Raw genomic sequence first — 27,132 nt, 5'->3', positions numbered from 1 at the left:
CGAGCCGAGGGGCGGGGCCGGGGCGAGTCCGCGCCGCCGCCGCGCGGAGGACGCTGGGAGTTGTAGTCTCCCGGACGCGAGACTGCCAGGAAAGGGGGTGAAGTGGGGCGAGCCCTCCCGCAGAGCACGCTGGGAAACAGCCCCGAGCCTTCTGTTGCTCTGGATGAGTGGGTGTGGCTGGGGGTCTGCGGAGCAACCGGCGGGAAAAGGGAGATTCGGTGGAAGCCGCTGCGCGACGCACGGCGGGAAGAGAGGCGGGAGGCCGCGCGGGGCATCCCGGGAGCAAGGGCCGGGCCGGGCCTCGGCGCGGGGCATTGTGGGATGTGGACGCCGCTCCGGGGCGGGTAGGTGAGTGGGGAGGGGCGGGAAGGGTGCACATCTGGGGGAGGGGAGAGGCACAGCTGGGTGGGACAGCCGGGATGGGAGGTGCCAAGGCAGGCGGGGCTGGGAGGGGTTGCGGAGGCTGGAGCCGGTTGGGAGGGGCTTAATGAGGAGGGAGGCGCAGCTGGACGTGGGGGAGCATCTGTGTTGATGAAGCCCATCTAAGGACGACGGGCCATGTCTAGGACGAGGACGCATATCTGGAGGAGGATGATAGCGGTAGATGGGAGGAGGGGGCCGCAGCTGGGCTGGGCGGTGCATCTGGGCAGGTGGGGACCACAGATGAATATTGGTGACACTTCTGAGAATTGGCCACAAGTGAATGGGGCACACACCTGTACGCGAAGGGGCCATACTAGATGTGGGGAGTAAGTCTGGATATGGGAGCATCTCTGGGAAGCAGAGGTACAGCTGGATGTGGCAACCCGTATAGGGGTCACATGTTGGAGAGGGGCAACAGCTGCCCAGTATCTGAGACACATCCAGAGATGGAGCATCTTTCGAGGCGGGCACAGCTGGATGTGGGTTATAGCCCCTGTGTACGCTCATGGAAGGGGGAGTTCCAGATGAATGGAGGCACTAGAGGTTACCGCCAAATGTAGGAGGCACATCTGGAAGGGGAGGAGGTCCTACCTGGAAGCCGGGAACACATTGGAGGAGGTGTCCACAATTGAGTTTAAGAATCATATATTGGGAGAGGGACCCCAACTGTGCCTAGGGATCACATTTATGGAGGAGGCGACCAGAACTGGAGAGTTAGAGATCAGGATGATAGGTTCCAGCTGTCCCAGGAATAAAGCAGGGGGGTGGAAGGAGGCCAAAGATGGGCTAGAGGTTCATGTATAGAGATTAACGGGTATATCCCGCCCCAGGCCCCACCTGGATAGAGGCATCAGCACCGAAGAGGCAGGCCGAGAATGGAGGAAGCAGGACGCCTTGGGAGGGGATGGATCTGATATCCACGTGTCCTCCCCACCCCTCCCACCCAGGCGCCCCAGGATGGAGCCCCCACCCGGCACGGCAACGGGGCAGGAGGAGCAGGAGCTGCGGGAGAGGGCCTTCTTCTCGTGGGCCGAGTTCAGCCGCTTCTTCGACGCGTGGTGCCAGCAGCGGCTGGCGCTCTTCTTCGTCAAGAGCTCCATGCACCTGGCGCGCTGCCGCTGGGCCAGCGCGCCGCCGCTCTACACTCTCATCGACGTGCTCAAGTACAGCTACGTGCGGCTGGTGTGCAAGGACGTGCGCGCGCCCAGCCGGCCCGCCGTGGGGTGCGTGAGCTGAGCCTCCTGTCCTGCTGGGGGCTGGGGGGGGAAGGGTGGCCCGGGGGAGGGGGAGGCAGTGAGCCCTCACCCCAGAGACTGGGAGGGGAGAGATGCCAACTAAAACCGCTAAATACACCTTGAAGAGAAGCCGAGAGGGTCAAGGAGGGAAGCTTCCTGAGATGGAGACAGAGCCAGTTTGCTGGAGGGACCGAGGCACATACAGAGGGTGGGCTCCACTTAGATTTAACAGAGACCCGTGGAGAGGCAGGGAGCGAGATAGACACACACACCCAAGAGACATTAAAAAAGAAAATTCCAGAAACATGGAGACATGGCGCCAGAGACACCAGGCAGCCAGAAAAACAGGTGAGAGCCAGATTTGGGACACCTACAAAGAGATCAGAGGCTGAGCTGCAGAGAAAGCCACAGGACAAAAATAGAAAAAAAAAAAGCCATCCATTCAGTAAATACAGGGCCAGGTCCCATGCTGGGAACTAGGGATATTTCACTTGGGGGAGTGGGGAGTTTAGCAAGACAGACAAATTCCCCGCCTTTCTGGAACTTTCATACCGGACAGAAGACTGACATGATATGAACAAGCTCACAAATAGTTCCCTCCAACGGTAATGCTACAAAGGGCTTGAGGAATCCAAGAGGGCTAGGAAACATACCCAAGTGGCCAGGGGTGTTTTAATTGACCCCAATTTTAAACCCTAAATATTCCCCATACAATGTTGGGTTTCCAGCTTCCCTTCAAGCTCGGGAAGAGGCTGAGACCTTGTTCTCATGTGCAGATGGCCACCCCAATTAGACGGGGCATTGGCGCTCAGGTTTGCCCCAGACGCCGCTGCTCTCTGCCACCTCATCCTTTGCTACATCCTTGTTTTGCCTGTCTGGCCCCTGTCTGTGTGTGAGTTGGAGACCCTTGGGTGGGAGCCATGGACAGAGGGGTGCACTTAAGAACACAGGCTCTGCCTGCTGGCTGCTCGAGACCGGCTCCACCACTTCCTGGGTGGGTCTCTTTGGGCAACGGACTTCACATCTCCAAGCCTCAGTTTTCTCATCTCCGAAAGGGGGTTAGCACAGTACCTGCCTCGTGGCGCTGTTATGAGGTTACCGTGAGCAGGAAGGCGTTTACCCAGTGCCTGGAACACGGGGCGGCTGGGTACAGGAGGGCTGTTACAGGAGTCAAGAGCACAGACCTGAGAGCCAGCAGCCTGGGTGCCCACCGTGGCTCCACTGCTGCCCAGCCTATGACACTGAGCTCGTGACGTCCCCTTTCTGGGCCTCAGCTGCCGCCCTGGGAAAAGGCGAGAAGTAATAGTATTGATCGCGTAGGTTTTGTGAGGATTAAATGAGCGCATACATGCCCGTCATTCAGAAGAGAGCCCAGGTGAGCACTCGGTACCAGTGATTCTCACTCACAGTTAATTAAACATCTATTGTGAGAATAACGGTTCTCAGTAGCTTACTCACTGCTTATTCTGGAAACAGACTTGGAGATCCGGAAGCAGAACAGGATCAAACACCCATCATCACCCAGATACCTAGAACACGAGAGCTTGCCGGAAGCTTAGGCCCAATCTGGAATCTCTCCTTGTTAACAGAACCCAATGCAAAGCAGCAGACACTTACTGAGCCCCTACTGTGTGCATGCTCTTCGAGGGGCGTGTGGAACCCAGAGAGCAGGTCTCTGCCCTTGAGCAGCTCAGGATCTAATGTAGGAGTCAAAGACACCCCCCCCCAAAAAAAATAGCCCAAAGTAGTGAGAAAGACGTTGAAGAGGGAGATGGAGGAGGATAAAAGAGGAATGGTCAGCTCTACTGAGAGCTTCCAGGGTGGATCTAGAAGGCTTCCTGGAAGAGGTGACCAGTAAGTGGAGCCTTGAAGGATTTTCTTTGTTTATGTATTTGTGTATGTACAGTATTTGACTTAAAACACATGGCACATATTACATGCAGGCACTGTCCCTCTACAAATATCAGAGGGGAACCAGGGGGCAGAAGGGATGGGAGGGAGTGACAGGCCAGCAAGGAGGCAAGGACAGTGCCTTGGGCTTGGGCCTGGTGGCTGGGTGGACAGTGGGATGGTCCCTGGATGGGGAGCCTGGGAGTGGAGGTGGTTGTGAGCTGGTGGCTGGTGGCGTGGAGCCCATCACTTCTGAGCCCCTCCATCCCTCTAGCTGCTCAGGCAGGGCCTGACCAGTGTCACAGCCCAGGGACCGAGGACAGAGTCTGGAGAAATAGTATATTAGGAAAGGCAGGAGATGTGGCTGGAGCGGTGTCAGGCCCAGACCTGCGGGGCTGAGTCCAAGGGCTGGGACTTTATCCTAGGGCACTGGGGACCCCTGGGAGGGCTGTGAGCAGGGTCAGCTCTGGGGGTAGGAAGACCCTCTGGGGTCTCATGGGGGATGGACTGGAGGAGAGAAACCAGAGGCCAGGGAGGTAGCCGGGGCTATGGTCCAGGGAACAAACAGAAGGGCCATCTTTCCGGCCGCTCCTTCCGCCTTTCCTGGAGGTTGCGCAGTGACCTCGAAATCACCGTCCCTGCCCCTTCCCCCCTCCAGCTCCAGCGCTCTCCCACTCTTCCCCAGCCTCTCACGGCACTTCCCTTGCTAGAACAGGATTGCCAACCTTTCCCAACACACACCAGCCTTTGGAAACACAAAGATCTTGAGAACCTGAAAGATCCAGAAGAAATGGACAAGTGGAGTGCAAAACAAAGCAATGGTACTTTTTAAATCGTTTTGGCTGCACCGTGTGGCTTGCGGGATCTTCCCGGACCAGGGATTGAACCCAGGCCGCGGCAGTGAAAGCCCGGAATCCTCACCACTAGGCCACCAGGGAAGTCCTAGCAATGGTACTTTTAGAAGAAAAAAAGATGTTTGAACATAGCAGCGACTTTTTTAACTGTTTACCAGGCGCCAGCCCCTTTTCTAGCCATATACATAATTTAATCCTCTTATTGAATCCTCTCAACAACCCTGCAAGGTCAGTATTATTATTAGCCCCAATTTCCAGAAAACTGAGGCACAGAGAGGTTAAAGGACTTTCCCAAGATAACACAGCTGCTAAGAAGGAAAACCAGGATTTGGACCCACACAGTTTGACCACAAAACCCATGTTTTTAATTACCATTCTATCTCCCTCTCCCTCTCGCCCTCCCTCTCCTCTCTCTTTATTTCAATCATGAATCGTTAATATGAGAGTTGAATGTGCCGACACCCTAAGGACATTTTGGTCCTTGGTACCATGTGTTTGTTCATTCATCCAAGAGGGTCGTTTTGAGCACCTACTATGTGCAGGGTGTGTATGTTTTAGATGCTGGGATTTCAGGGGGAGTGCTCCACATTCAGTGGGGAGCATTCATTGCAGATGGGCATCAATCAAATCATCACCCCAATATGTGATGGAATCTGCCTGGGGATGGTCAGGGAAGGCTTCCTGGAGGAGTGACGTGGGCCCTGAGTTGTGAAGGATGAGTAGGAATTAACTAGATGAAGGGAGAAGGATGTTTTGTGAAGAGGGAAAGAACTTACAGTAAGTTGGTTGCAATGGAAATGTGAAAAAAGTGGATGATTTGGAGAGTTTAAAAGGCAGGACTTGTGATGGGTGGTTTTGGTGGGATGAGTGATGAGTGGTGTGCCTGGGTACCTGGGTTTCAGAAAGGGGGATATAGTCATTCACTCATCATTTGTTTACTGAACTGAGCACCTCCTAGGGGCCAGGAGCTGTTCTAGGTGCTGAGGATACAGCAGTAAACAAAACAGACTAAAATTCCTGCCCATGTGGAGTTTACAGTTACAGGGAGTGGTGGTATTATTCCCCCAGATAGATGGAGAGAAATGGCCTGTTGAGGCTGCCGTAGACCATTGTGTGGCATACTGGGAACCCGCAGAGGGGACATGCCATTCTCTGGTAAGATGCACGGCTTCCCAAGAGAGGTAACCTCCCCTGAGTGGGGGTTTGTTCTAGGGGCTGAAACACCCAGGCCCAAAGAGGTCAAACCAGAGAGTTTCCCCAAAGCCCGTGAATTTTTCTAGACAAATGTACTGGGTAGAACCCCATGAACTTGCCATTTTGGTAGGTCAGAAATGGCTGTGTGTTGGAAATTTGTTTGAGTTGCATCTGATACCATCATGGTGGCTCCACATTTGTATTTTATTTAGAATGATTTTACACTTTCGATTTTTCTGAATTTGCATTATTTTTGTTACTTTAAGCTAGGCAAAAAGTCTCAAATGCTCATGTAGATTTTTAAAATCTGTCAGCCTCCAGGGTTTTACTTCGTGCATAGAGGAGAAAAGGGGTGTGTCAAGGATCCCCTTCTGATTTAACAAAAACAATTCCTAAGCATTTAGACTGGAGGTTCTCAGGGTGGATCCTAAGAAGGGTCCCCCTCCTCAGGGACTGTTTAGAAAGAAGGTAGGAGCATTTTGGGGGCGGGGTGTGCTACTGGCATTTACCCCCTGAGAGCCAGGCTTCTTAACTATATGCCAGGCCCCAGATGGTCTATGTTACAAGGGTTGGCAAACTAGGAGCCCTTGGGCCAAATGCAACCTGCAGCTCATCTTTGTAAATGAAGATTTATTGACACACAGCCACACCCATTCATTTACATATCACCCATGGCTGTGTCTGCAGTATAGCAACAGGACATATCTACCGTCTGGCCCTTGGCAGAACAAGTTAGCTGACCCCTGCTCTATAAACATGAAATCTACCAAAAATGCTGAGCTCACCTCCCCTTGGAGAAACATGGACCCGCTTTCAGACAGCAGATGTCAATTTAAATATTATCAGGGAAATATACTCTGATTTTCTTTTCCCCTATTCTCTTTTTTTTGTTTTGTTTTGTTTTTTAAATATTTATTTGGCTGCATTGGGTCTTGGTTGCAGGTCTTAGTTGTGGCACGCAGGATTTTTAGTTGCAGTGCGCGGGCTTCTCTCTGTTTGTGGCGCGTGGGCTCAGTAGTTGCGGCGCTCTTTCATTTTCTACCATACTGGATGTCACTCCCTAAATTGATGTTAGGTGATGGGCCATGCCCTTCAGTTTGAAAACCAATGTCCGGGACACACTCTTGCTCACACACGAAGAGATGTATAAGAGAGTGTTCGCTCAAGTGTTGTTTGTAGGAAGGGAGAACTGGAGACGACATAACAGTTGGCGGAGTTGCAGAGTGGAATATTAGGCAGCAAGTAATGAAACATAAAAGTCTTGAAGCGCTGAGGAGTGAAAAAGCAAGCTACAAAAGGATATATTGAGTGGGATGCTTATATTTGTTTCCTGTTGCTGCTGTAACAAATAACTACAAATGTAGCGGCTTAAAATAATACAAATGCGTGACCTAACACCTCTGAAGGTCAGAAGTCCAACACGGGTCTCACTGGGCTAAATCAAGGTGTCTGCAGGACTGCGTTTCTTCTGGAAGCTTGAGGGGAGAATCCGTTTTGCTGCCTTTTCCAGCTTCTAGAGGCCACCCACTTTCCTTGGTTTGCAGCCTCTTCCTCCACTTTTAAAGCCAAGAGCGTAGCATCTTTCAATCTTTCTCTGACTCTGACGTTTCTGCTTCCCTCTTCCCCTTATAAGGACCCTTGTGATTACCTTGGGCCCAGTATCTTCTCCTCATCTCAAGATCCGAATTTAATCATGTCTGCAAAGTCCATTTGCCATGTACAGTAACATTGCCCAGCTCCTGCGACTAGGATGTGAATATCCTTGGGGGGGCTGTCATTCCGCCCGACATCATGCTGGAAAACAAGAATTTCCCAAGTAAACTTCTACTTATTTATTTTTTAATATTTATTTATTTATTTGGCTGCGCCGGGTCTTAGTTGCGGCATGCGGGATCTAGTTCCCTGACCAGGGGTCAAACCCAGGCCCCCTGCTTTAGGAGCACGGAATCTTAACCACTGAACCACCCGGGAAGTCCCCCAAGTATACTTTTTAAAAAAGTGTAACACATTCAGAAAAGTGCACACATCCTGCATGTACAACTTGATGAATTTTCCCCAAGTAAAATGCACATGTAACCAGCACCCAGTACAAGAGGCAGAATACATCCGATGCCAAAAACCCCCCTCCACCATGCCCCCCATAACCACTCAGGGTAACCACTGTCCAATCTTTGGCCAGCAGAGGTTAGCTTTGCCTGTTGTTGAACTTTCTATAAACTACAACCATGTGGTGGGTTTTCTTTTCTGTCAGTCTTCTTTCATCCAGCAGGTTTGTGAGATCATCCATGTTTGGGGGGAGAGTAATGGTTTGCTGATTCTTATTGTTGATTAGTATGTTATTTTTAGGAATATATCACAACTTGTTTTCCTATTCTATTCTGTGTTTGGGTTGTTTCAAGTATTTGGCTAATATGAATGGTGCCGTTATGAACATTCTAGTGCACATCTTTCGGTGCTCATCTGCAGGCATTTATCTTGAGTGGAAATGCTATTCACAGAGGTGGCACATGCTCAGCTTCAGTAGATACTGCCACTCAGTTTTTCAAAAGTGACTGTACCATTTCACACTCCCATCAACGACATCTGAGAGTTCCAGTTGCTCCACGTCCTCACCAACAGTTGATGTTATCAGTCTCTTTTATCTGCTGGTGTAAAGTGGCCTCTCCCTAGGGTTTTTTTTTTTTTAATGAAATATACTTGATTTATAATGTTGTGTTAGTTTCAGGTGTGCAGCAAAATGATTCAGTTACCCACACACACACATATATATATATTCTTTTTCAGATTCTTTTCCATTATAGGTTATCACAAGATATTGAGTATAGTTCCCTGAGCTATACAGTAGGTCCTTGTTGGTTATCTATTTTATGTATAGTAGCGTGTATATTTTAATCCCAAACTCCTAATTTATCCCTCTCCCCCCTTTTGCCTTTGGTAACCATTAGTTTGTTTTTTATGTCTGTGAGTCTATTTCTGTTTCATGAATAAGTTCATTTGTATCATTTTTTTAGATTCCACATATAAGCAATATCATATGATATTTGTCTTTCTCTGTCTGACTTACTTCACTTAGTATGGTCATCTCTAGGTCCATCCGTGTTGCTGCAAATGGCATTATTTCATTCTTTTTTATGGCTGAGTAATAGCCCATTGTGTATATATACCACCCTAGGGTTTTGATATGTGTTCCCTTGATGCCTAATGAGTTTGAGCCCCTTTTCATGTGTACAAAGTTTTAAAACCTGGTAACATACCTTCCACTGTTTTATTTTTTAAACGTGTGTTTTTTAAAATTTATTTATTTATTTATTTTGGGGTGCATTAGGTCTTCGTTGCTGCGCACAGGCTTTCTCTAGTTGTAGTGAGCAGGAGCTACTCTTCGTTGCGGTGCGCGGGCTTCTCATTGAGGTGGCTTCTCTTGTTGCGGAGCACGGGCTCTAGGTGCGCGGGCTTCAGTAGTTGTGGCTCGCGGGCTCTAGAGCGCAGGCTCGGTAGTTGTGGTACACGGGCTTAGTTGCTCCGTGGCACGTGTTTATAGATACATTAAAACATATGTGGGAATGCTCAATACCTAATTTGGGTAGTGGCTACCTCTGGGGTCAGAAGGAGGGAGGGAACTTTGTTGGGACAGGGTTCACAGAAGGCCTCAGCTTGCAATGTTGTTATCACTAAATCAAAAGCGGATACAGGAGTATATGAAATGTTTTATTTCTTAAAGTTGATTGAGGTAAGTATAATAAACTATGCATTCACTTTTAATAGAGCTGGGGGTGGTGGGTGCAGAATTCTAGCAAACGTACAGCGCTCCCCCATGTTCCAGACAATGTTTTTCAGTGCTTTCCAGGTATCAATTCTTTTAATCCTCACAACAACCCTATGAGAAAGGTATGATGTTTATTGCTCCCTTTTAAGAGGAAACTGAGGCCCAGAGACCTGAAGGGACCTGCCCAAGGTCACAGAGCTGGCATATTCTTAAGGCCCTCTACTCTTCTCTACGCTTGAAACAACTTTTTTAAAATATTTATTGAAATATAATTGATTTACAATGTTGTGTTAGTTTCAGGTGTGCAGTAAAGTGATTCAGTTATATATGTATTCTTTTTTTTGGATTCTTTTCCATGATAGGTTATTACAAGATAGTGAGTATAGTTCCTTGTTGGTTATCTATTTTATATATGGTACTGTGTATATATATTTTTTTTAATTTTATTTTATTTTATTTATTTTTATTTTTGGCTGTGTTGGGTCTTCGGTTCGTGCGAGGGCTTTCTCTAGTTACGGCAAGTGGGGGCCACTCTTCATCGCGGTGCGCGGGCCTTTCACTATCGCGGCCCCTCCCGTTGCGGGGCACAGGTTCCAGACGCGCAGGCTCAGTAGTTGTGGCTCACGGGCCCAGCTGCTCCGTGGCATGTGGGATCTTCCCAGACCAGGGCTCGAACCCGTGTCCCCTGCATTAGCAGGCAGATTCTCAACCACTGCGCCACCAGGGAAGCCCATATATGGTACTGTGTATATTTTAATCCCAAACTCCTAATGAGTCCCTTCCCCTCCTTGAAACAATTCTTAATGTTACAAAATCATAATAAGAATAAAGGAGAGAGGAGAGAGAAGGCAGAAGAGGGCAGGCGGCAGGGTGATGTGACTGGCGGCCGTGGTCGTTCCTCCCGCAGGTCCCCCCAGCCCGGCTGCCCGGCCTTCATCATCGTCAAGCTGAGCCCGCTGCGGGACCGCCTCGTGGTGACAGAGTGCCAGCTGACCCACTCACACCCGGCCTGCCCGCTCGAGTTCGCCTACTACTTCCGCCCGGGCCACCTGCTGGCCAACGCCTGCCTTCCCGTGCGCACCACCAACAAGATCTCCAAGCAGTTCGTGGCCCCGGCCGACGTGCACCGCCTGCTCTCCTACTGCAAGGGCCGCGACCACGGCGTCCTGGACGCCCTGCACGTGCTCGAGGGGCTCTTCCGCACCGACCCCGAGGCCAAGGTGGGGTCTCGGGAGAGGCGGGGCGGGGGGCGGGGCGCGGCGGGGGAGAGCCACGCCCAAGACTCGCGGGCCGTTCATTCATTCATCCATCCGCCCACTCATCCATTCACGCCTTTCATTCATTCCTTCGCGTATTCATTCAAGATTTATCGAGGCATGGGGTGGTGGTCGGGGGCGGCCGCCCGCAAGACATGGCCCCGTCCCTACCCTCAGAGAACTCATCCCGTAAGGCAGCGCCCTCCACTAGAACTTTCTGCAGTGATGCGAATGCCTTGTGATTCCGCGCTGTCCAGTATGGTAGTCCCGAAGCCACATGTGGTTATTGGGCGCTTGCCCTGCGGCCAGTAGGACTGAGGAACAGAATTTTTAAATGGTATTTCATTTTCACGAATTGAAATGTAAATAGCCACTTGCAGCGATTGGCTACTACAACCTTGCAGTTGTCGGGGGAGAAACCAATCATAGACAGATGCATCCAAATATGATATCAGGTCATTAGGGTTGGGGCTAGGAGGAAGAGGATCCAGAGTGATGGAAAGTGCTATTTAAAAAAAAAAATTTTTTTTTTAACTGGAACGACACACATAGAACATGCACAAATGATAAGTATAGAGTTTGGTGAGTGTTCACAAAGTTAAAAACACCCCTGTGCCCACCACCCAGATCACGTCTTAGTAGGGAGGGTGCTACATGACATAATACGATGGATTGGGGAGGAGAATGGTAAAGAAGAAGAGGGCGAGGGCGTGGACAATTGTAAGGGTGCTATTTTAATGTGAGTGGTCAGGGAAGGCCTCAGTGAGGACATGATGGTGAAGCAAAGGAGACAGACTGGAGGGAAGGGATCCCCCATTCTGTCTTCAGAAGGAAGTGAGTTCCAGGCAGAAAGAACAGCCAGTGCGAAGGCTCAGAGGCTGGAGCGAGATTCATGTGCTGGAGGAACGGTGAGAATAATGCTCCTCCATGAGGAATCTTTCTGCTGCTTTGATCCAACTTCAGGGCCAGGGTGGACTTGGAGGGAAGGGAAGAAGGAAGGAAGGAAGGAAGGAAGGAGGGGAGGGAGGGAGGAAGGAAGGGAAGGAAAGAAAGAAAATTGGTTTCTCCTTCAGGCTGTGCTTTTCTCTCATGCATGGAAGAGGTCCCAACTCAGGGTAGAGATGAGGTGTGAACCCACTCTCCAGAACCAAGTCCAGAGCACTCCCCCATCTCCATCTCATGCCCAGTAACCAGCCCTCTTTCAAGCCACCAACAGAAACCCAGCCCTCTATCCACACATAGTATTGATAATAATTTAGGAAACGTTCATCAGGCACTTACTATGTGCTGGGCACTACCCTAAGTGCTTTATAAATTGTAATCCATCTAAATCCCACTAGCACACTATGAGAAAGGAATCCACCATTCTCATCTTCACTTTACAAATAAGGAAACTGAGGCACAGAGAGGGCAAGTAACTGGCCCGAGGTCACACAGCTACTTAACCACAGAGCTGGACTTCAGACCCACACAGTCTGGATCCAAGGCCATGCTCTTCACCACTCTGCTATTCCCCAGTTTGGAAATGAGGTTCGGGCCCCTCCCGGTCAGTTCTAGCTCTACCCTGGAAACACCCTATGTAGGGTCGCCCCTGCAAGAAGCAGCATATTCACAATGGAAAGCCTTCAATGTCAAGGGATCATCCTTTTAACGCCCAGTTTGGACGCTGTCATGAAATCTAGCCTAAACCAAGTTTAGCTCCTGGATCTGTGATTTGCCCCACCTTAATTTTTTTAAATTGCATTATAGTTGATTTACAATATTGTGTTAGTTTCAGGTGTACAGCAAAGTGATTCAGTTATACATATAAACATATCTATTCTTTTTCAGATTCTTTTCCCTTATAGGTTATTACAAAATGTTGAGTATAGTTCCCCGTGCTATACAGTAGGTCCTTGTTGGTTATCTATTTTATATATAGTAGTGTGTATATGTTAATCCCAACCTCCTAATTTATCCCTCCCCCTGCCTTTCCCCTTTGGTAACCATAAGTTTGTTTTCTATGTCAGTGGGTCTATTTCTGTTTTGTATATAAGTTCATTTGTATCATTTTTTTAAGATTCCACATATAAGTATCATACGGTATTTGTCTTTCTCTGTCTGACTTACTTCACTTAGTATGATAATCTCTTGGTCCATCCATGTTGCTGCAAATGGCATTATTTCATTCTTTTTTTTTGGCTGAGTAGCATTCCATTGCATATACATACCACATCTTCTTCATCCATTCCTCTGTCGTTGGACATTTAGGTTGCTTCCACATCTTGGCTATTGTGAATAGTGCTGCTATGAACATCGGGGTGCATGTATCTTTTTAAATTAGAGTTTTCTTAGGATATATGCCCAGGAGTGGGATTGCAGAGTCATATGTTGGCCCACCTTAATATTTTTAAAAGAAATGAAGTTCTAGAAAACCAAGAGACAGAGCAGTGAAAGGGTTATTCCTTTTTTAAAAAATTTAAATTGGCTTTTTGAGTATGTAAGACATTCACCTGGTCCTAAATTCAAAAGGTACAAAAGGGTATGTAGTGAAAAGTACCCTTGTCACCTCCTGCCCCTCAGGTCCCCTCCTCAGAGGCCGCTGGAGTATCAGTGGCTTATCCATCTTTTATATATCTTTCTGTTCTATGGCCCAGTGCTGTCCAGTGAAACTTTCTGTGATGCTGGAAATGATGTGTGTCTGCGCTGTCCAGTAGGGTAGCTCGTGTGGCTATTGAGTGCTTGAAATATGGCCAGTATGACTGAGGAACTGGATTCTTAATTTTTTTTTTTTGGCTGCAATGGACAGCATGTAGGATCTTAGTTCCCCAACCAGGGATTGAACCCGCGCCCCCTGCAGTGGAAGCACAGAGTCCTAACCACTGGACCACCAGGGAAGTCCCCTGAATTATTAATTTAACTTAATTAATGGAAATTTTGATAGTCCCATGTGGCTAGTGGCTTCTGGATGGAACGGCACAGCTGTATACACAGATACATTTGCATGTCTTTATTTTTAACCTTATTTCCCCTTGTCTCCTCCCCCAGCAAGGTAGCACGTTATACCCACTTTTCTGCATCTTGCTTTGTATACTGGGGCGTGCCAGATGTTAGCATCTTTTGTTCTTCCTCTGGGGCCGGTCAAATCCCCCTGAGAAAACTCCAACCACTTGGCTGGCTGGCTGGCAGGTAAAGGCCAGGCTGCCAGCTTCTGGGAGCCATGTTGGGGAAGAGGGCTGGGGAGCTGGCCCTCCGCCAGCAAGATGCACGGAACTACCACTCCCCCCTGCCCCGCCAGCAGATGGGCCCGATGTCCCCGGGGCCAGCAACCCTCTCTGTTTTACCGCCTCCACAGAATAAACCTCCAGCCACCTGGGGGTGAGAAAAAGCATGAGCTTAACAGATCTAACTGCTTCTAAAACAGCCCTCATACCCTTTGTTTTAACCTCCCCACAAAGCCGGAGTTTGCCAGTTCCTTTTGAGGGCTCTGCTATTGGTCCCAACTGATGGGGTTTTTTTGGGGGGGGGTTGCTTTTGTTTTCTTTTCTTGTTGGGGGGAGCGGCGGTCAGCTTGTCCATCTGCTTTCCAACTTCTGAAGTTTGGGTCCTGTTGTCTCCTTTCCTAATGCCTCTATAACTTAAAAAAAAAAAATCCCTTTTCTCTAGAGGTACTTGAAGGTCAGGAAGGAGTGAAATTAGCAGGATGTGTTCAGTCTGTCACCTTTACATGGAAGTTTAGCCTGGCTTTTTTCACTTATAAGATATAGCAAAAGAGTTCTGGATATTATTCTCTCTGCTTCCAGCAGTTTCCTGAAGGAGCGATTATATTTGAGAAGCTGAATGCCGGGGACCCCCTGCGTTGAGGTCGTTCACTTGGTCTTGGGAGGGGGGTCAGACAAGAAGAATGTACCCCAAAGCCACAACCACCGTTTGTGGGCAAGACTGAGTAGCCGCTTCAACCAAGGAGGTGTTAAGACCTTTTATAATCTGCCCTGAGGCCGTGATGATGGGCTGAGGTATCTAAACCCATCTCCTTTGTGGCAGGCTCCAGAGTAACCAGCAAGCAAGCTGGCTTTCTGGGTGAAGATGGATCTTGCACAGAAACGTTGCAGCGCTCTCTCACATGTACGCTTTGCCTTCTGAGAAAGGTGAAAGTTGTTCTGAGTGTGCTACTTTTAAGAATACTAACTGGTCCGCTGGTACAATCTCAACAGAGGACTCTTTGTCAATATCTGTCAAAACGACCAAGTCACTCACCCTTTGACCACTCCCTCTCCCACTGCTGGGAATTTATCCTGCAGATGTAGTTGCACAGATGCCGAATGATTTCCAAGCAAGGTTAATCATTGGGGTTCGTGAAAGTAAAAGATTGGAAACAACCAAACCCCACCCATGGGTAATGGTTACATAACTGGAATACTATGTAGCTTTAAACAAGAGTGAGAACAATTCTAGGAACTGATCTGAACAGATTTCTCAGTTACAAAAAAAAAAAAAAATGCAAGGAGCAAAACAATGTACATGGTATGTTGTATGTATAAAACGGAGCAAATAAGAATATAAAGGTGGCTTGCTTGTATTCACATAAAGAAAATCTGGAAGAACAACAAGAGATGTGGATGGACATAAGAATAGCGAATGGCAACCGAGTGGTTAGAAAATAGAAGTAGGAAGAGGACCCAGTGCTGGATAGCTTTATATTATCTGACTTTGGGACCTTGTGCATTTTGGCACATTTGAATAATTCATTTTAAAAGATAAGATAAAAAATAGACAATAGTCCCAATGTGCCACACTGATCTGTTTCTCTCTAGAAAAGAAAAATTCGGGATGAGCGATGAGTGTCCTAAGACGTGACAGTCAGGATGGCCTGGGTTTTGCCTTAGTAACAACCAGCCCTGGAATCTCAGTGGCTTACCTCACTGAACTTTATTTCTTGCTCATTGGCCAAAGCAAGTCACGTGACCATGGCAAACTACAGCAGGGCAGAGAGATGCAGTCCTGCCAAGTGCCCCGGACAGGAGAAACCCACCATTACTTGGCACAGGGAAAAAGACAACCACAGGCTTATAGAGCTGTTTCACTGAGGGTCTCCCAGAGCCCTATCTGAATCTGGGGCTTGTGTTTCCCCTGCTCTGTAGTTACCCTGGCTCAGTCTCAGCCTTTCTGCCTCTTCCTGGCTCCCCAAGGGAATCTTCTCTGTGTCCAATAGCCTATTTTTACATCAGAGCAGCCACTTTGGGGGTGATAGAGTAACAGCTAAAAACTTGATTTTATTTGTACAGATATACACTAAAAACTTTATATACATTCTAGCTGTGCCATTTTCTGGCTGGGTAATATCCAGTAAGTTGTGAACAAGTTGTGTAACTTCTCCAGACCTTGGTTTGTTCATCTATAGAATGGGGATAATAATAGACACTACCTCATAGTTGTTAGGGTTGTTGTGTGAGGGTGTGTTTGTGTGTGAGGGTGTGTGTGTGTGTGTGTGTAAGGAACAGTGCCCGGAAAGTAGGAAGCTCTATATGGTTTAGCTATTTAGCTATTATTTTTATTCCCTCATTTTTCGCGGGGGAACAGTCTAGAGAATAGTATTATTCTGTTCACATGAAAAAGGAGGCTGTGTGCCTGAATATAGGAAGAGGTGTGGGTAGGGAGTGTTGCGTGGCATGGTTTCTGATGTCCACGTTTGTGGAATCTGGTCTATGGTTAATGCATCCCTGTGCCACCGATTTGTGTGTCTAAGACGGTACCCACGATCATTCCCATCCTCCAGTCTGCTCCTCCCTGGGCTGCTCCATCCCCGCTTGTGCCCCGCCATCCACTCTGTGCCTCAAGCCAGAAGCCTGTGTGTCAGGCCCGTGCGATCACTTTTGTGAAGAGTCCAGTGGTCAGTTGCACAGGCCCTGGGCCCAAACTGCCTGGATTCAAATCCCAGCTCTGCTGTTTACCACCCATGTGACCCCAGGCAAGCAACTGAACCTCTCTGTGCCTCAGTTTCCCCATCTGAAAAATGGGGATAGTAATAACAGGACCTGTTGTGCAGGATTGTTGTGGAGGTTGAAAGAGTTAATGCCTTGGAACTGGGGGGTTAGTTCTCCCCAGCACTTTACACACGTGAAATCTCCTGTTCCTATTTATTCGTCTTTGGTTTGCAGGCTCTCTCTTCCCACTCAGAGGTGTGTTATTGGCCCTCTTCAGTGCTTGAGCAGCACTTGGCATGTCTGATTTGCTCAGTAAATATTTGGTAGAGAAATTCATTCATTTATGTATCCCCCTCCCACCTTCATCACACGTCACCACACCCCTCCAGTGTCACCCACACATCTCCGTCCACACCTTGTTTTTTCCCCCCACTACCATCCTGTATGACCTGGACTTGAATCCCAGCCCTGCTGCTTGTTAGCACCATGATCTGGAACAAGTCACTTCCCTGGTGTAGTCAGGGACCCTAAGACCACCCTCAGGTTCAATGGGGACTCACAGAACTCAGCAAAGCCATTATACTCACGGTTACAGTTTATTACAGTGAAAGAATGCAGAGTACAATCAGCAAAGGGGCGCATGGGGTGGAGTCCAGGAGAGACCAGTGGTCTCTCCCAGTGGAGGTATACGGACAGTGCTTATTCCTCTCGGCAACAATGTGTGACAACACGCACAGAGTATTGCCCACCAGGGAAGCTCACCTGAGCCTCGAGTCCAGGGGGTTTTTTTTGGGTTTGGTCATGTAGATATGACTGCCTGGGTGGCTGACCTCAGTCTCCAGCCCCGCTGGAGGTCAAGTCCAAGGCCCCCACTATAAACCAGTTGTTAGCAAGAGACTATTTATAGTGGCCCAAGCCCCCCAAGTGAACAAAGACACTCTATCGGGCAGGACATTCCAAGGGCTTAGAGGCTGTCTCCTAGGAGTCAGGAAAGAGCCAGACCTTTCTTTGGAAAGTGTGGGGTTTGGACAACCCAGACCTGCTGAGTTAATCCTTTACTGCAAACCTGGAATCTCTCAGCCTCAGTTTCCCTATCTGCAATATAAGGAAAATAATGGTCCCCTCTCAGCAATCATCCTCGCTCAATCAGAGGACCCCACACTGGGAATTCCCTGGCAGTCCAGTGGTTAAGACTCGGCGCTTTCACTGCCCCGTGGGCCTGGGTTTGATGCCTGGTCGGGGAACTAAGATCCCACAAGCAACCACACACCAACCTCTGCCCCAGTAGCCTTTCTCTTTAGCATGTCCTCCACACTCAGATGATGATAATAATAATAATAACAGCTATCACTCAATACACACTGACCTCGTGCCAGGCACTGATCTCCAAGCTTCATGCAGATTAACCCATTTAATCCTCACAGCAACTTTATAAGGCCAGTGCAGTCACACTCCCCACCTTTGCGGATGGGAACAGCTGAGGCACAGAGAAGTTCAGACACTTTCCCTAAGTCACACAGCTGATGCATAAATCCGCGCAATTAGTAAGAGGAAGAACCTGGATTTGGATCCCTACGGTCTGGCTCCAGGGTCCAGGAACCCTTAACTATCCAGTCATTGGGCCTCTCGGCTGAAAGCAACACTAGTTGTGTTATTGTTCATGGAGACTTGGCCAGTCCAACAGGGCAGGGCTTGCACCTGCCTCATTCAGTCTCTTCTCTCTCCTCAAGGCTAACACAGTGTCAAGCACACAGTAGGTGCTTAGTAAATGCCGTTTAATGAACAAACGGCTGTGCAAGAAAAGCTTATGTGCCCTCTTTAGAAAGAAAACTCAAGATCAGAAATCTAAGTTTTCTCTTTAAGAATGAAAGTCAGCTCCTAATTAGGCAAGTGCTGGCCAGCTCCGGAAAAGTCTCAAGGCAAATAAGTTTTGCTGTTTTAACTTTTCTCTTCGTCCTTTTCCCAAGGAGAAAAAGGTAAGAACTTACCTAATACTATAGAAACATGTAAGGTTTTTTTTTTTTAACCCATTATGCCTATAAAAATTTTCTTTTTTTTTAAATTGAAGTGTAGTTGATTTACAATGTTGTGTTAATTTCTGCTGTACAGTAGGACCTTGTTGTTTATCCTTTTTTTTTTTTTTTGGAGATGTAATTGACCTATAGCATTCTATTAGCTTCAGGTGTACAACATAATGATTTGATATTTGTATATATTGTGAAATGATCACCCCAGTAAGTCTAGTTAATATCCGATGACTTTTATCTTTACGTTAGTTTCTAGACCAGCACCGTGGAATAGAACTTTCTGTGGTGATGGAAATGTCCTCTATCTGCACTGCCCCATAGAGTAGACACTAGCCTCACGTGGCTATTGAGCAGTGAAATATGACCAGTGTGACTGAGCGAGTGAATTTTTATATCTTTTTAAATCTTAATTTAAATGTAAATGGCTACTGTATTGGACAGAACTGTCCTAGATGGAAACATCTGCTAAGATAAATTAAATGATAAAGTAATAGTAGGTGTAAAAATTAATGATGGTTGAAAAAAAATGATAGTGGTATTGTAACCAATTCAATGGTAAGCTGACTAGGCTTTTCCATAAAATTTATTGAATGCCTCTTCTATTTAAGATGCTGAATGTATAATTTTAGGGTGAGGAAAGCAATTTTCTTGCTCTTTTTGGACTCCACTAGACTTTTTTTTTTTTTTAAATAGAATTGTTTTGTTGTTGTTGTTGGCTTTTTGGGTTTTGTTTTTTGTTTTTGTTTTTTTTTTTTTTGGTCTTGAAAGTGGAGAACTGTGCATTGCATTTTAACGGGTTTCATAGGACGAGGTCAGATTATGGCAGAATGGTTTGTGGAGAGATCTGTGTTTAAACTGTATTCCAATCCTGGTTCTGCAGCTGTAGGCCAGCTCTGCAGGGCCTGGCTGAAACAGTCTAGCCGTCTGCCTGGTATAGGGGACCCTAGCTCATCGCTGCTAATCTCCCTACCCCATTAAGTGGCTTTTGTGCAAAAATAATGAGGCCAGAGCGGCTGAGGCCAAGGCAGACGAGAGGGACAGAGATGAGGTCCCAGGGCCTGATCGCCCAGTGCACAGCTGTGGCCTGAACTCTGGATTTGACTTGAAGGGTGATGGGAAATTCTGGGAAAGGTTTTTAAGGAGGGGAGGGGTTGATCTGGTCAGAGTCTTGAAAATGCCCCCCAGCAGCCGTGTGGGGGACAGGGAGAGACAGGGAGCCCAGGCAAAAGTGGCTACAGTAATCCAGGTGACAGGTGGTGATGGCTCTGACCAGTGGCCATGGGGGTGGGGAGAAGGGGTCAGATTCTGAAGGTCGCTGCTAGGATTTGGGGATGGATTGCATGCAGCAGAGCCAAGAATCAGCCCTGAGTGCTGGGGCCTGAGCTATAAAGTGGATGGTGGAGCCATTGCGGAAGAGGCAGCCGACCAAGGAGGGGCAGGTTGGTGGGGAGTGAGAATCAAGGGTGCCTTCGGGCCATCAGTCTCAAGGAACACGTGAGCTGTGTAAGGGTCCATGTTGCTGCAGAGACAGGTAAGTAGGTGGGTCTGGAGCCTGGAGATACAGAACTGGGAGTTATCAGCTTAGAGATGCTAAAGGCCATGTAACTGGATGAGATCACCTTGGCTGAGCCTAGAGACACGAGAGAGGAGAGGAGAGGGCCTGGATGAGCTCTGCAGCGCAGCAACATTTAGAGGGAGCAGAGGAGGAGGGGCAAGCAAAGGAGACTGCAGAGGAGATGGCTGGGAGGAAGGAGGAAAGCCAAGAGTTTTTCAGGGTGACAGAAGCCAAAAGAGACCTACGTTCCAGAAAGGGGACAGGGTCACTGTACTGAATGCTGCTGAGAACTCAAGTAAGATGGTAACGATAGCTGGGATTTGATACATGCCAGGCATCATTCCAAGCTTTGGACACGGATAATCTCTATTTAGCCTCACCACAAGCGTTAAATAGACATATATTCCCATTTTGCATAAAAGGAAACTGAAGCTAAAATGCCAGAGGAGGGAATTCCCTAGCGGTCCAGTGGTTAGGACTCCACGCGTCAACTGCCAGGGGCCCGGGTTTGATCCCTGGTTGGGGAACTAAGATCCCACAAGCCAGCTCAGCACAGCCAAAAAAAAAAATGCCAGGGGAAGTGACTTGCCGGAGGTCTCACAGCTAGGAAGAGACAAAACCAGGATTCAGAACTAGGATTCAAAGCCAGGATTCCCTGAACTTCCACTCCAGAGACATGGCCAGTGGATATCACTGCACATTCACACATTCATTCACTCACTCATTCGGGATGTATTGAGCTGTGGCTCAGGCCAGGGGCCATTCAGAGCATCAAGGGATGCAAAAGTTAAATGAAGCAACATCCTTGTGGGGCTTACATCTAAGGGAGGGCAAACAGGCAATAAGCAAAGCAGCAAATAACGATGTAACGTGCTTCAGGGTGCTAAGTGCCATGGCCGGAAGCATCCAGAGAGAGCTGTGGTGTCCGCTTAGATGGGATGGTCAGAGAAGACCTTTACGAGCACGTGGTCTTTAAGCAGGGGTGATAATTATGGTAATAAGGAACACTTCAAGAGCACTTACTATTTGTTGGGTGAGTATTGTTGAATAATAGTAATATTATTTGTGCCAGGCAGCGTTCTAAATGCTTTAATTCATTTCATCCGTCCAATCACACCCTCATGATCATCATTTTGCAAATGAGATAGAGGTCAGGGAAGTTGCGGGAAGCCACACAGCCAGGAAATGGGGGCTCCAGGGTCTCAGCCCAGGCCTCCATGCATGAAAGAATGACTCTTTAGTTCCCAGAAGGGGAAATTGGGAAATGAGGAGGTTAAGGAGGAAGCTGAGGCACAGAGAGCTCAAGTCACGTAGTTAAAAGCATTGGTGAGGCCGGAACTCAAACCCAAGCAATCTGGCTCCACAGTCTGTGCGCTTTACTTCTAGACCTGTGGCTCTCAAACTTGAGTGTGCGTGGGAATCCCCGGGAGGGCTTGTCAAAGCAGATTGCCGGGCCCCTCCCCGGGAATTTCTGACTCAGCAGGGGTGCGGTGGGCCTGAGAATATGTGCGTTTCTGTCAAGGTCCCAGCAGGCGATGCTGACGCAGCTGCTGCAGAACCTATACTTGGAGAACCACTGCCCTAGAGTGCCTCTGACCGCAGGAAGGAAGGAATACCCAGTTCCTAATAGGGGGAACTGAGGCTCAGAGAGGCTGTCTAGTGGGCAAAACCACACAGCTCTTAGATGGTGGTGCCGGCATCGGAAACCCAGGCAATCCGGAATCCGCGTTTTTAATCATTCCCCGGCACTGCCTCCTGCTGGTCAAAAATGCACGCACGTATGAAAGAATGAATGAACGGAGTCCCGTTTCCCCAGAGGGGGAAATCGTGGGCGGGGCGACCCGGGCACCTCCTGACCTCTTTCCCCGCCTCTCCGCCCCCGCCCGCAGGTGAAGCTGGTGTTCGTGGAGGACCAGGCGGTGGTGGAGACCGTGTTCTTCCTGACGTCGCGCACCCGGGCGATGCTGCGGCGCTTCCCGCGCATGCTCCTGGTGGACCGGCTGCCGGGACTGCAGGGCGCGCTGGATCTGCTGGCGGTGCTGTGCGTGGACGGCGCGGGCCGCGCGCGCCAGGCCGCCTGCTGCGTGGCGCGGCCCGGCACTCCGAGCCTGCTGCGCTTCGCGCTGGCCTCGCTGCTGCAGAGCGCGCCCGACGTCAAGGGCCGTGTGCGCTGCCTCACGGCCGGGCCCGAGGTGGCGGCACAGCTGCCCGCCGTGCGCCAGCTGCTGCCGGGCGCGCGCGTGCAGATCTGCCGGGCGCAGGGCCTGGAGACGCTCTTCAGCAAGGCGCAGGAGCTGGGCGGCGCCGGCCGCGAGGACCCGGGCCTGTGGCCGCGCCTGTGTCGCCTGGCGGGCGCGTTGTCGCCCGCCGCCTACGCCGAGGCGCTGGCCGAGCTGCGCGCCCACGGCCCGGCCGCCTTCGTCGATTACTTCGAGCGCAACTGGGCGCCGCGCCGGGACATGTGGGTGCGTTTCCGCGCCTTCGAGGCGGCCCGCGACCTGGACGCGTGCGCCCTGGTGCGCGGCCACCGCCGGCGCCTGCTGCGCCGCCTGAGCCCCTCGCGCAGCGTGGCGCAGTGCCTGCGCGACCTGGTGGCCATGCAGTGGGCCGACGCGGCTGGGGAGGCGGCGCCGGATGTCTCCGACGATGGGGGCCCTTGGCTGGAGGGTGAGCTGGGGAGGGGAGCCCAGGTGGAGAACGAGAGGGTGAAGGGCCTGGAAACCGGAAACTGGGGCGGGGCGCGGAAGGAAGGAAGTTTTCGGAGAGAAGCCCAGTTAGAGAAGGAGTGGGCCAGAGGGCTGGAGACCAGAGACCGGGAAGGGGCTCAGGTAGAAAGTGAGAAGGGGAGAGGGTTGCAAATCCGAGACTGGAGAGGGGTCCACTTGGAGAACCAGAAGGTGAGAGGGCTAGAGGGGAGTGTCTGGAGAGGGTCCCAGTTGGAGAACGAGCACTTGAGAGGGCCCGCGATCAGAGACTGGAGGGGGGGCCCGTTGGAGGGTGAGAAAGACTGGGGACTGGAAGATTATATCTGGAGGGGGGCCCAGGTGGAGGGCCAGAGGTTGAGAGGATTGGAAGAGTATACCTGGAGGCTGGCCCAGCTGGAGGAGGGAAGGATTAGGCTGCTGGAGACCCCAGACGGGAGGGGGACCCTGTTTGATTATGAGAGGGCCAGCAGTCTTGACGGGAGCTCCTGGAGGGGGGCCCTGTTGCACGATGAGAGGGTAAGTGGGCTGAAAACCAGAGACTGGAAGGGGCCGCATTTGGAAGCAGAGAAGGAAAGGGGGCTGGAGGTCAGAAACTGGAGGAAAGTCCATGTGGAGAAGCCCCTGGAGTTGGTCCCCGAGAACGCAGACCTAAGGGGGCCCCAGTGGGGAGATGGGAGGCAGAGAGGGCCAGAGGCTAGAGAAGAGCGAGCAGTGAGGTTGGGTGTCAAAAGAAGAAGGGACCTGGAGGATGTAGTTCTGGTCCAACTGGGGGACACGAGGGTGACAGGCCTGGAGAATGGAGATGAAGGGGGAGCCCAGGCTGGGGGCCCCAAGAGCAGAGGGCAGGGGATGGAGTGTGGGGACACAGCAGGGGGCCGTCTAGGGCTGGGGAATGGAGGCACGTGCAGCACTCCCGTGGGGACTGTGTTGGAGGGTGACCCAGAGTGGGCAGTGACAAGGAGGACGTACCTGGCGGCCGGAGAGAGCGCGCAGGAAGGAAGTGGAGGAGAAGGCCCAAGGGCATCAAAGAGGCCTTGCTGCCCCTCGGAGGAGGAGGAGGTAGACTGGGAACCCCTGGCCAAGTTCCGAGCGGCCTGCGGGCCAGAGCTGGCAGAGCTGGTGGCCGAGGAGCTGGCCTTCGCCCGGCAGCACGGGACCCGCGGGTTCCATTGGACAGGAGCTGGCTTTGCCCTGAAGGACGGCACCTCGGACTTCTTCCTGGACGGGGCCCTGACGCGCTGCAGCTGCTCCATCCATGCCGCCCGGCGTCTGCCCTGCCGCCACCTCTTCGCCGCGCGCCTGCTCACGGGGGCAGCCTTATTCCACGTGGACCTGCTCAGGGATTGCTGGGGGAGAGCCCCCGAGCCCTGAGCCTGCGCGCCCCTGCCCGCCACCCTCCACGGTGGGCGCGGGAGGGCATTCCTCGATCCCAAAGATAACGGGGCTGAGGCCAAGTAGGCCACCCCAGTCCCCCCGGCCACCTCCTGGGGCATCCAGCGACTTCGTCTGGGCAGTTTGCCTCTCTGGGTCCGAGGGGAAGCAGACGGTGTGGTCTCGGAGGTCCTGGAGCCGCAGCTGTGGCAGATGGTGGTGGCCAGGGTGGATTCTGAGGGCTTCCCTCCAGAGAGGAAATGTGTGGTGAGAGGGTGTAGACAGGGTCAGGTCCGGACAGGAGAAGGAAGGGGATAAAGCTGGGGGAGGGGAGGACACCAGGATGTGGGGAGAGCCTGGCAGGAGGAGGGAAAAACGGGGGGTAATGAAGAAGAGGGAAGGGGAGGAAAGACAAAGGGGACACAGACGTGGTGGAGAGAGGACAAGAAAAGAGGCAGAAATGGGGAAGCAATGGGGACAAACAGGGGAAGGGAGGAAAGCAGAGGGGGTGGGGGAGGGGAGGAGGAGACGGATGGAGGAGAGGGAAGAAAAAAAGGAGATGGCAAAGGAAAGGAGTGGGAGAGGGGGGAGAGAAGAAACGAGAGGGGAATGACTTGGGGATTTCTCTAAGGCCTGGAGTCTTGGATCCCCTTCACCTTCTGGTTGGTCATTCCTGGAAGAGGCAGAATAAGAGGGGGCCCTGGGAGTCTGGTGGGATGGGCTGGAGGCTCCCCAGTGGGGGAGGGGAACCCTCTGGACTTCTGTGCTTCAAGATTGGAATAAAACAGTATTATTTTGGTTTCTGTGCTGAGTTCTTGGCTTCTGGGGGAGGGTGGGAGGCCCAGACCCAGAGGGCAGTTGAGATGGTCCAGCATTCCTTGACTTTTTCTATCAACAGGCCCTACTGTTGATGGAATGCAGGGACCCAAAGTGAATCCATCTTCATGGCAGCTCAGGCCTCATCCTCCCTCGCCTGGACCAGTACGCCATGGGAACAGCTTGCCAACATCCCTGGATCCTCCAATGATTAGTCCATGCCAATCTCAGCCACTATGCCAGTGATTGGTTTAAGAATGGGCGTGGGGGGGCTTCCCTGGTGGCGCGGTGGTTGAGAGTCTGCCTGCTAATGCAGGGGACACGGGTTCCAGCCCTGGTCTGGGAGGATCCCACATGCCGCGGAGCGACTGGGCCCGTGAGCCACAACTACTGAGCCTGCGCGTCTGGAGCCTGTGCTCCGCAACAAGAGAGGCCACGATGGTGAGAGGCCCGCGCACCGCGATGAGGAGTGGCCCCCGCTCGCCGCAGCTAGAGGAAGCCCTCGTGCAGAAACGAAAACCCAACACAGCCAAAAAAATAAATAAAATAATAAAATAAAATAAACATTATTTCAAAAAAAAAAAGAATGGGCGTGGGGCCTGATCCTGCCCAATGAGTCTGCTTAGGGTGGGAGGCTTCTAAAGTTTCTCTCAATCCTAAGGAGAAGCCCCAGAATGAGATGGTTAGGCCTAAACCTGCTTGCAAGCCTCTTGATAGAATGTGAGAATGAAGGATGTCATTGAGGATGACAGAGCTAAGAGATGAAGAAAATCTGGGGAGTCCCCTGGCGGTCCAGTGGTTAGGACTCTGCACTCTCACTGCCAAGGGCCCAGGTTCGATCCCTAGTCGGGGAACTAAGATCCCATAAGCCGTGCTGCAAAAAATAAAATAAAATAAAAAGAAAGAAAAAAGAAAATCTGCATCTGGTTGAGTCCCTAGAGTCTGCCCTACAGGGGGGCTTCCTAAGTAAGATAAAAGATATTTTAATACTCATGGCAGTTTGAGTTGGGATTTCTGTTATCTCAACTGGTGTGGGGGACTGCAGGTGATAGAAATTCAGCTGGAAATAGCTCGGCACTTCTTAAACTTTATGAACAGATGAATCACCAGTCGGTCTGCGGTGGGGCCCAAGATTGTGGAAGGTTCTCCGATGAAGCGGTTGCTGCTGGATTGTGGAACACACTTTGAGTAGCAACGAAGGAGCTTAATGTAAAAGGTCATCCAGCCATTCACGTCGCTGGGAAATTAAAGTCTTCAAGTGCAGCTGAATCCAGGGGCTCAAATAATGTCAGGTTTCTCCCTTGTGCTTCTGCCCTTTATGTCATGGCTTCCTTCAAAAGAAGGCTATCCCCTTTGACTGAGAAAGATAGCGACTTGAAGCCGTAATCTCATACCCTCAGATCTTGATCCCCGAAGACCTTTCTACCAGCATCCCAGCATCAAATCTCAAAGAAGAAGCTGATTGGGTTTACTAAGTGTATCAGTATCAATTATCTATGGTTACGTTGATGCTGTGTAACAACCATGACACTTCAAAAGTATTTAGTGATAAGCATTTATTGTTTGTGCCTTTTACTGTTTCTTGTTTATGTGCTCAAACTTGAGCAGGCCTCAGGAAATTGATTACCCAGAGACCATGTTAAAACACAGACATCCCTCCCACCCCGAGTTTCTGATTGAGTAGGTCTGAGGTAGGGCCTGAGAATTTGCATGTCTAATCAGTTCCCAAATAATGCTGATGCTTCTGCTTCAAAGACCATGCTTGGAGGGTCTGCTCTGAGCCGTCAGCCTGGACATCTGCCCATTCTTGTAGCATACTGACAGGGCAGACAGAATGTACAGGGTCACAGAGAGTGAGGAGAGGGGTTGTTAAAGAAAGTGAAGCAGGAGATAGATGGGCCCCAGGCTAAGCAGCTGCAGTTTGTCCCCTGTGGATAGATACTCCAAGATGAAGATAATAACAGGATAATAGGAGAGGCTTAGCCCTGCCCAGATAAAAGAGACCACATATTTCTCATTCTCAAAGTCAAGGAGACCTTCCCAACTATGCATGCGCAGAAAGGCTCCTTGGAGGTCAAAACGGGAGTGATGTCAACCTACCCATAGACCTCTTTGCTGGAATCCATCTTGGCTAAGAGAT

At 50.4% G+C, this 27,132-nt stretch overlaps 1 protein-coding gene across 1 annotated transcript; it reads left to right on the top strand.

Moving 5' to 3' along the window:
* Positions 1 to 306: 306 nt before the first annotated feature.
* On the top strand, positions 307 to 24,480 carry ZSWIM9 (zinc finger SWIM-type containing 9). The gene is made up of 4 exons (XM_036832302.1): positions 307 to 344; positions 1,371 to 1,646; positions 10,267 to 10,579; positions 21,990 to 24,480. The coding sequence occupies exons 1-4, from the start codon at positions 322 to 324 to the stop codon at positions 24,174 to 24,176; spliced, it is 2,799 nt and encodes a 932-aa protein (XP_036688197.1). The 5' UTR covers positions 307 to 321; the 3' UTR covers positions 24,177 to 24,480.
* The last annotated feature ends 2,652 nt before the right edge of the window (positions 24,481 to 27,132 follow it).

Source organism: Balaenoptera musculus, chromosome 19 (assembly GCF_009873245.2).
Source record: "Balaenoptera musculus isolate JJ_BM4_2016_0621 chromosome 19, mBalMus1.pri.v3, whole genome shotgun sequence".
Lineage (NCBI taxonomy): Eukaryota > Metazoa > Chordata > Mammalia > Artiodactyla > Balaenopteridae > Balaenoptera > Balaenoptera musculus.
Note: the sequence above shows the minus strand (reverse complement) of the source record. Positions and strands in the feature narration are given on the sequence as shown.